General features: G+C 35.4%; 1 protein-coding gene across 5 annotated transcripts in view; it reads right to left on the bottom strand.

Annotated features, from left to right (window-relative positions):
• The window catches only part of map4k5 (mitogen-activated protein kinase kinase kinase kinase 5), a 158335-nt gene extending 149749 nt beyond the window's left edge, over window positions 1-8586 (bottom strand). For 2 of the 5 annotated variants that reach the window (XM_051919942.1, XM_028822350.2), the window contains exons 1-2: window positions 7794-8257; window positions 4708-4846 (exon numbers count right to left, since the gene is read on the bottom strand). In XM_051919942.1, the coding sequence (XP_051775902.1) occupies window positions 4708-4846; window positions 7794-7819 (165 nt within the window). In that variant the 5' untranslated portion in view covers window positions 7820-8257. The other 3 variants (XM_051919940.1, XM_051919941.1, XM_051919943.1) reach the window with 3 other exon arrangements.
• Between the last annotated feature and the right edge of the window lie 1564 nt (window positions 8587-10150).

Raw genomic sequence — 10150 nt, forward strand, 5'->3', positions numbered from 1 at the left:
TGCAAATAATTAATATTTTGATGATTAATTGTTCTTACATTCAAACAAATAATCATTCAAATAATCAGCTTAGCTGAAAATTGTGGTTAATAAAATACATGTGGAGCTCTGCATATTGTGAAAAGTCATGTTGCCCAAGATAACTAAAATTAATACTGTATCAGCAACACTGAACATGCTCTGAAAATGGCCATTTTAAAGCAAACAAATGGAAATCTTATGTATGGCTGTCATTTTTCATCATTCTTAATGTATAGTTATTAAAAGACAAACTAGACTGGCATTTGGAATGAATGCAAGTTTTTTTCATTGAGCTGTGCCAATGGGACACATGATCACTGGGCATAACACCCAAAGTTTGTGATTGGCAATGTTATGAAAAGAATTTTTAACAATTTAATTCTGGTTTAAAACTGCTTTCAAATGGCATTGTATAAAACCATATGATGTGGGGCAGCAAGTTACCCAGGTTAATGACTGTGTCTGCATCTATTCCAACTCTGCTTTAAGACATCAGAGGGTTTTGAAGCAATCAAAAGAAGTTGGGACACCTTTGCAAATTGTTTGCTTCAACTTGCAATGCTTAATTTACTTTAATTGCTGCAGAACAGCTGTAGCTTGTAACCTATTAGTTGTTCCCAGAAGAAGGCGCATTTGTAATATTCTGTAATTTCTCTTTCGGTTTTTGCTAACCTAAACTTTAAATTTAAACTTCTGGCAGTTTACTGCTTACCCTTTCACCATTTTAGGACATTTATTGCATTTCAGCCGATTACATTTGAAGAAAAATGAAGGTGTTCTAAAACTTTTGACAGGTAGTGTACATAATTAAGGTGTGCATGGTTTATTTCATAACTACTGTACTTAATGTATAAGTATATTCAAATAAAATCAATATTTAAGAACAGTCAATATGTAAAAGCCAATATTGTGATTTTTTAGCACTTTTACATGATTTTCCGAAACTTCTGAACAGTAAAATCTGCAAAACATCTAGTGCTCTTTCTAAGCTTGACTATATTGACACTGTCCATATTACCTGGCGGTGATTAACATGAGTAAAAAATTGAGCAAGAATCAGAAGAGGAAGTGTTTAGAACAGGTAGAGTTATATCTACTATTTGTCATTTTTTTGGTTTTACTAGGGATGACAATTCAAAAAGTATAATATCGAAAGATAAAACATGTTACTGCTATGAAGAGACCATACAGGAACATGTAGTGCCTGTAATGTGCACTCCTGACTTCAGAACAAAATTGTCTCTGCTAAGAAAAGTTCCATAAAATGTTTGCTGTTTTGTTGCATACTGTATGAGCAGAAAGGAGCAGATGAAAGGAGAAAACAGCTGCAGCAACTTACCATATTGAAAAACACACTTTCTCCTACTTAACCTGCTCCCTAAAAATGCTCTTACTTTGTCAGTGGTCAGATAACTACACTAGACATAAATTCACACCAAATGTGACACTTCTGCACAGAATAAGCCCTCATCCCTCCATTTCACATTGTCTTTGCTCTATAATGAAACACCACATACAGAGGGGAAAAAAACCAGCTTTTGTATTTTTCTCTTGTGTTTTTTTATCAGTTATGGGGTCAACTGTATTATTATCAAATTTTCATTTTGAGTTTGTATTTCTGATTGGCAGGTGAATTGAGCTTCATAATTATAATAATGGATATTTACCATGTACCACATTCATTTTGCATTAACATTTATAAATATGTTGTCCTGGTGAATCTGTTAAGATTAAATATATAGAGTAGACAGATACACAGAACTTTATTTGTCCCAAGGGAGAAATTTATCATTTTACAGAAGGTAAAAAAAAAAAAAAAAATACATACTAGTATTACTAAAAATCGATAGTGTGCACCCCTCGACTTTCTTGTATACGGAGATAGGAAATGGTTATTAGAACCACTTCCAGTTGCGCAATATTTCTCAAAATATTATATATGTCTAATATCAATACACAGTCATTTATCTCTATTTATAATCAAACTTTATATTTAAATGATATTTTCATACTTAGGGAGGTCGAAAATGTTAGTGGAATGTTTTCATGATTACATATGCATTACCTAGATTACGTGCAAAGTAAAACGAGTTATAGACACCTAAAAACATAAAAAGTGTTAGTATTATATAATATTTGTTGCAATAAATTGCTACAGGTAAAACTGCATTTAGCTACATTTCATTAAGATAATAATGGTGGAAATAAAAAAAAAAAAAAATCATAAAATTAAATGTATTACCAGGAACACAACAGGGACATAGCAGCTTATTTTTCCCCATTATATCTTTATATTTACATGGCATGTTCAATGTTTACATGTTATTATTAAACTGATGATGTTTCTCTATTATTTTTTTAAAAATCTTGGGACGAGACCTGACTTTTTCAGAGATACTTTCATATCTCGCGAGATGAGACCTTGTGCCAACAGATTTAACCACGCCTGGGCCGGAAATAAAAGACAAAGAGTAGATGTCAAAATAGAACGTCGTAAAGAATTCAAAAACGGCAAAATACACATGCAGAGCAGGTTAGAGATAATGAAAGTACTACAATCCGAAAGTCTCAATAAAATGATAGTAAAGATCGCATTAGGGCAAACAAATGGAAATTACTCTGTGAAATAACAGAACAGCAAAAAGAGATCGAATATATTGCTCGGATTTAAACTTTAAGTCGGAGACTTGTAGATCATCTAATTCATGTTGCCATCAAGGAAAAGTAGTGTTTCTTCCCAATGAAGAGGCAAATTTGCGAGAATTAAAAGATTTGTTGTTAGGTGAAAATGAAATCCACATACATGAGCGGCAGAGACGCGAAGTGGCTGGCGCGTAGCACAGGCTGGGGGGGTTGGCGAGCGAATTAAAATAAATAATACTTATTGAAATTTTTAATATTGTGTACACATTTATATTTCCATGATACAAAAAAATTCGGATGCTTGTTTAAATAAAATACTACTTCTGGTCGAGTAATTTTTCTCAAATTTCATATCTGTTTGCTTTTTATCAATATAAATATCTACACAAAACTTGAATCATCTAGCTGTAATTATAACCATAGTTTACTTGAAATTTCACTAAAGTACCATTTCCATTATATTTTGCTTAGCTAGACATTTTCTGGCATTGTTCACACATGCACAAATCTATTGAGTTTCAGTATGTCAAATAAATAAATAAAAATGATGTGGCAGAGTTACCGGCAGTGCATAACCACTTTGATGAAAATGCATTCAAAAAAAGCCCTGTATAGTTAAACTGATTTAGTATTTCAGCTTCAGACTAGAAACAATTGCTTGAATTCACAATAATTCCAATAACTTTCTTCATTATTACAAAATAAACAACCTGCCTATTCATTTACAGGCCAATAGTGGCTACATTGAACTTGGACTGTGAAAACCTATTATGTACTAACAAGTTCAATGCTTAATAAGTGGTGTCTAGCAATTCTACTTCACTATTCCACATCTTATTCCCATTTTTGAATTATTATACATAATTACAACTTTATTGCATCAAACCCATTTTGCAGAAGCCAAAACAAAAACAACATTTGTTAAAGATAATGGCCTTTCAAATCATCTCCAAAACACAGAATGATTAATAGACAGACTTGGACAGCGGTAGTTAGAACCTTTTTCTCATATAGTCAAACTTCATTTTAATACAAGTTGACAGTGTTTAAGCAGTGGAGATAATTCTGAAATTTGATACCTGAGAAGACAAAAAATAAGTACATTCTAACACTTGTCATAAATCTGCTTATACATTTTTAAACTTTCAACAGTTTCCGGCAGGACTGCAACAATGCCACTACTTTTTTCATCAGTGGAGAAATTAATGTTTTCAGAGCCAAAGATAAACAACAAAGCACCTCAAAAATAGATAATCGCATAATAAGGATTCTAAATTGTTCATTTTAAAAGACAATTATCTAAAAAAAAAAAAAACCCTATATACTAATACTTGTTACTACTGTACTACTTACAGCAGTGCTAAAGCACACAGTATGTTTACATTATAAAGAGTGAAATATAATTGAGCCCACAATTCATTCTGTTATTCCATTTATCAGAGCTGCTTACACCATGCAATACTGAACTTAGTTATTAATTATGTTTTCATAGATAAACTGCATATTTTAGCACAATCACATCAGCAAGTAAGCATTTCCTTAGCTATGCACATGTACCTAAATATACAGAAGCCACAAATTAATCACTGTCCTGCACAAACCCAGTATAAGAAACATTTAGAAAATAATTTATACTGACTTTCCTTATTGTGGCACGCCACACATTGACATCAATTTATATAAAACAACACAAGTTAAAACTACTAAAAAGAAATGATGGCAAGCAACTTATGACAGTACAGCTTTACTAAATATAGCAAGTAATGCATATAATTTTAGTTTTCATACTTTGTACAAGTCAATTGAATTAGGCCATTTATATGTCCTGACATCACTCATTTCACATTTCTGCAACCATGATTAGGTACCTTCCAACCTATCTGTTCTGTTCGCACACTATTAAATACAGTTTTACCGTTTTTGGTGCAAGTACAAGTGAATTCTATTCCAATAATTCCAAACTACTGTATTCGCAACAGAAATTTTGAGCATCTGCAAAGGGGAGCTGAAACTGTGGAAGAACAAACACGTCCAACTACTTACCTTGTACACATCTCCATAGGTGCCACTTCCCACTCTCTGAATGAGCTCAAAGTCATTCTGAGGGTTTTTCCTTTGAATCTCTCCACTCGGGAAGGAAAAGCCTTCCATTGATTTTAGTCTCTCACTCCGTTTTTTTTTGCTGCATGAAAAGAAAAGAAGGAATACTTAAATGTTCAGACAAAATAACTTTCTTCCACTGTTACAAAGCAAACACTTGGAGGTTTATAAGATAATTATTCACCTTTCCTACAAATTGATATCTTGTTTTCCTGATGCACAGACTTATACTGACATTGGAGGTTAAAAAAATGTATATAAACAGGAAAGTGAATAAACAGCAAATACACAGTGGTAGGCCAGGACTAGTCTAGAGATGAGTGAACCCCAAGGAGTTTGTTTCTCTGTGAAAGAATCATGAAAAAAGTTCAGGAACTTCAAAGTCCTCGAAATACATTTAAGTCAATATAGAATGAAAAAAATGAACATGTTTTTAGTGGATTATAATGGTGCAATGGTCTTTTTAAGTGTCCCTGATGAGAAGGGATGCTTCTACGGATTATGCTGGACCAATTATTGTGGCCAAAAATTTGATTTCGCCACAATAGAGCAATAGGAAAATAAAATATAGATTATTGTGCTGACTGAGTTAAAACTTTGGGGCACACATTGGCCAATTATTGTTTGAAGTCACAGCTCCAAGCACAGCTAGAAAGTCATTTTTGTTTCCCACGTATCTGTGCTGACACCATACAAGTCACACTGAGAAACTCTTCCTTTGGCTTACTTATGAATTTCATTTTGGTTGGTGAAGGTTAGAAAGTAGGTTTCAGCTCAGGTCTGAAGCTGTAGTAAAAAATCTCATATGCACTGCCAAAGAAACATGCACAAACATATATAATACATACTTCTCTCTTTAATTATGTACTTTGCAAAAAAAGTTGGGTCTTTCCCCACTGAGCAAAGCACCTACACATAACATAACGCATAATAAATACATAGTTACTGGCACTAAATATCCTGAGGTTTTTGGCTCCTATATACACATTAGCTTTAGTATGCTACCAGAGGGAGAGGAAAAGGTCATTGCAAAAATCATCAATGCTGAACTATAAAACCAAACAATTTCATTTCTGGTATATCATTTTGTATCCTCTGAATCTCTTTTACATGTACTTGTAATGTCCACCTTACAAACAACAACAGCACAGCCAAACACTGTTTCATAAAAATGATGTACATACTGTATATAAAAGACCTAAAATTCTAGTATTAATGTGTTTTCATTTTTGTGGTTTTAATCTGCTGGTGAAGCCGTAGCTGAATAACCCAGTTGGTGTTTATAGTTACCCTTTACATTCACATTCATCTTTAGGAGTATAAAAACAGTACCTGTACTTGTTTGATTTATAATTATTTAAAAAAAATGATTGATATCGTGTGTGTACTGTGTAGCACAAGCACACATACTGTGAAAAATGCACCACTTAGTTTTGTTCCAAATTTGAACCTTTTATGAACTGAACTAAAGAAAAAAAGTAAACAACTCATTAGGCCGTCTTATCTTGTACAGTGAGATAAACACCCACCAGTCAAAAAGATCCCTCCCAAATTCTTTACTTTGCATTTTAGCTCATCTAAGTGCAACAGTACCTTCAGGAATCTATAGCCTGGGGTATTCAAGCTGAACACTGCAATACAGCTTCAATCTAAATGCACACAAATATCAACGTTTACAGCACTTCACATGACTTGCAGTGGCCTGCACTTGCTTACAGGGCTGAGCACAGTTCATCATGCATTAAAAAATCATTTTATATCAATTCCATAAGGTGGGGCTTCACTACAAGGAGCTTTGAAATAATCACAAAAGCCAATTCTTACTATTGCTTCAAAGGGTCCTGTAACATTTTAAATGTTGCCTGCAAGACACTACTGCTGTATGCTGTAAACAAAGGGTAAAAAACTTGTTGATCACAACCACCACAATGATAATGAGCCAATTTAACTGCAACACTTTAGGGCTATCATCTGAACCAATACTTGAGACTCATATTTCATGTCAGAAATATGAATTTATCTGAATATATTGTATATCTGAACCTCAGTTAAAAATCAGTGTAATAACTATAAACATCATAAGTTAATTACACTGTGGAGGAGATCGTGTAGTGCTACACCTATAACTCAGAAAGGGTGCACTTACCTTTTAAATAAATAAAGAAAATAAATACTAATGGGGAAAATAAGAAATTAAAATCAAACTAAGACAACTTTCACTATCTGAAGGGCCCCAATAATCGTTAGTTCTAAAAAGTTTATTAAAATATTCCAGCAGCAATGAATTATATATTTCACTGTAGCAGAGACATGTCTGTGTATGTAAACAACTGTTTATGAATGCATACTTTTTTCATATTCTTGTGAATACATTGCATTAAAAACATAAACACAATGTTTTGCCTTTGTTTCTAGGTCAGGAACAACAAAATTTGTTTCTAAGATCTTTTGTCACTCATCTGAAAGGAGTTAAAGATTACCTTTTTTTCTTCTGCAGATCCATAATGAGGAAGTTAAATATAGACAGAAAATGAATTTCTCAGTGAGAAAGACAGAGCACACATTGTGTACATTCAAGCATATACAAGCAGCATTTTCCTAAAATTCACTGTTTTTTGTTTTGCAATTGCTGAATTCAGTATGTCAATTAGTGCCACTCTCTTGCCTGTGATAAAGCATTTGCATGGGTGACACTGCTTTGTTTATAAACAGGTAAGTATAAGATAAGAGTCCACCCACTCAATCCAGTCCCTATTCCAGCAACATCGGACACCAGTTCATGCTAAGGCACATTGACATAAATTCATTGAGGGCTAATGAGCACACACATCTTTGGGAGGTACCTGGCCAGAATCACACTAAAATGAGAACATGTAATCATCAACCCGAGATTAAATGGACCAATGTTTTCACCTAGGTCCCTGAAGATGTGATGCAAAAGTACAACTTCACCACTGCACCTCCCATAGTATGCAAACTGATATACAAAATAAACTTCAAAAATTCACTTTGAGGAAATTTTGGGGTACCTTAAAGCCGCTGCTGTCAGTTGCATGTCACTATTAATGCCACGGGATCATGAGCTGGTGACACCTCTAAGAATAGGCCCAATGAGATATGACGTGCCCGTTTAACGGACACTAAGGTCTCGCCGAGCACAACAGGCTATTGACTTCACTTCGGGCCGTTTATACACCCGCTAAAACGCACATGTTTTACATGAACCCACGCGATACATTTTTCACTATTCGCTCAGTGATCTGATCAGGTGTACCGGGCATAACACCCATACTTATATCACGCACGCCTCTAACAATAATACTGAACGCAGCTCGTCAATTACTTTCTTTTCTGCCTGCTCAGCAGCGCTCGACTGTGCAGGTTAATTAATCTCGTGAGTTCTCACTTGCACGCCCCTAAACAATGGAGCGTGAGGCCCCAACGCCGCTCCCTCGCCGGCCCCAACAGTTTTGCTGTAAAATTCCCTCCCCAGATTCCGGCGATCTTCCTACCTCATCCAAAACTGCGAAACACTAGGGGCCTGCCGGTGGTTACATCCGCTGGCTCTCAGCAAGCATACTGCACATCGTCACCTCTGGCTCCAAAGAGTCACTGTGCACGGGACTGCTATGCGTCAATCAGAGTGAAAAATAGCTGGCAAGGAAAATAAAGTAATTTCCTCCGCCCCGATCTGCCGGCCGAGTGGAGGGGGAGCGACTAAATTCAATGCTTGCTCTCCAAATCCTGTCGGTGGAGGCGGAGCTACTCTTCACACTCGCTGTCTCACCACCAGCAACAGCTCGGCCCAGGCGGTTGGGAAGGCGCTAGCGGAGACCCGCGCCGGTAGGTGGGCGTGGCTACTGACGCCGCGTAGACCCCTCTATAGACCGCAAAAGGCGGTAGACAGCACCACCTGCCGGTGAATGCGATAGTCTTCGGCACGGTTCATGACAACGCTCCCTCAAGAAAAACCTTAAACAGAGACAATTGTGTTTTCACCGAATTCAAGAGGAACAAAATCAGTATGAGAGACGCGGATTCTATTCTGACACCCCTTCAACGAGGCCCAAATAGGCCGAAACCTGCCTGTAAAATTTGCAACTGGACGCCACTCCTTTATACGCTAACACATAGAAAGGCGCCTTATGAACACAGCAAAGTGTAGGCATGGTCTGGCAACGGCAAAATAAAGTGAAAATGTGCACGTGTAGCCTACTCAGTGAGTGTTGACGCAGGTAAGTTAAAGTTTACTTTCTGTGTTTTAATTAAATGAAAATATGATTAAACTATGCACATGAGGAAGAAGTACAGAGTAATATAAGTAAGGTGTGCAAATATGTACTTTAAAAACTTAACATTGCTAAGCTTCTTGTGGCCCGTCACACAAATATTAAGTGGGAATAAATTCTGCACCAACTTATAATTAATTTGAAGTTAATGGATAAAGTAGATAAGGTGAAAATTCTTTGCCAGTGAGCTGCATGAAGCTTGGAGCCACCAACCTCGCCAAACGTTTGGTGTGTTACTCCGACTAATTCGAATCGTTCATGTTATGAGATACTTACCTGAGCTTATATACAGGGCGAGTCAAAATTATGTTAACACTAATGGTACTGCTATACTGTATATATACTTATATACAATTTGTGTGGACAATTTATGTGCTACATATGGCGAACAGGTTGAGACATTCCTGTAAATCATCTTGCATATATGAAGTATGTTTTGTGAATAAATTTTTTCCGCCATTCAAATATTAACATAATTTTGACTCACCCTGTTATTGTAGTTTCTGTCCTCATAGGGACCCTGATCTGACTGAATCAGTTTAGGTAATGAATGAATGGTTGTACTGTATATCGCAATTTCAAATTATGAAGCATATTTCTACTTGTAAGCTTAGTGTCATAAAATTACAAAGCAAGGGTAGTGTAGAATAAAATGGTGTAATTTTCTGTAAAAGCGTTGTGCAATATCTACATAGAAATACGCTATCAATCAAAAGTTTGGATGCACCCAGAAATTTCCATGTTTTTAATAGAAATTGATGCCTTTTATCAAGACACCATTAAACTGATTTTAAAAATGCAACAAAGACATTACTAATGTTGCTAATGGCTAGTACTGCTTGAAATTAATTTTTAATTTATTATCCACATATGAGAGCAAAGCCCCATTTTCAGCAGCCATTCCTTCAGTGTCCTAATAGTCAACTCTCAAAGCTTATCCTTAATTAGATATGTTTAAATGCTAATTGATTATTAGAGAAATATTTGTAATTGCATTAAATAATAATACATTTTATTTATATAGCACCTTTCCCATGCTCAAGGCACTTACAGAATATAGTAAAGAACAGCAGTGTATACAGTATATAGCATTGTAC

The sequence above is a fragment of the Erpetoichthys calabaricus genome, chromosome 16, assembly GCF_900747795.2.
Source record: "Erpetoichthys calabaricus chromosome 16, fErpCal1.3, whole genome shotgun sequence".
In the NCBI taxonomy this organism is placed as follows: Eukaryota; Metazoa; Chordata; class Cladistia; order Polypteriformes; family Polypteridae; genus Erpetoichthys; species Erpetoichthys calabaricus.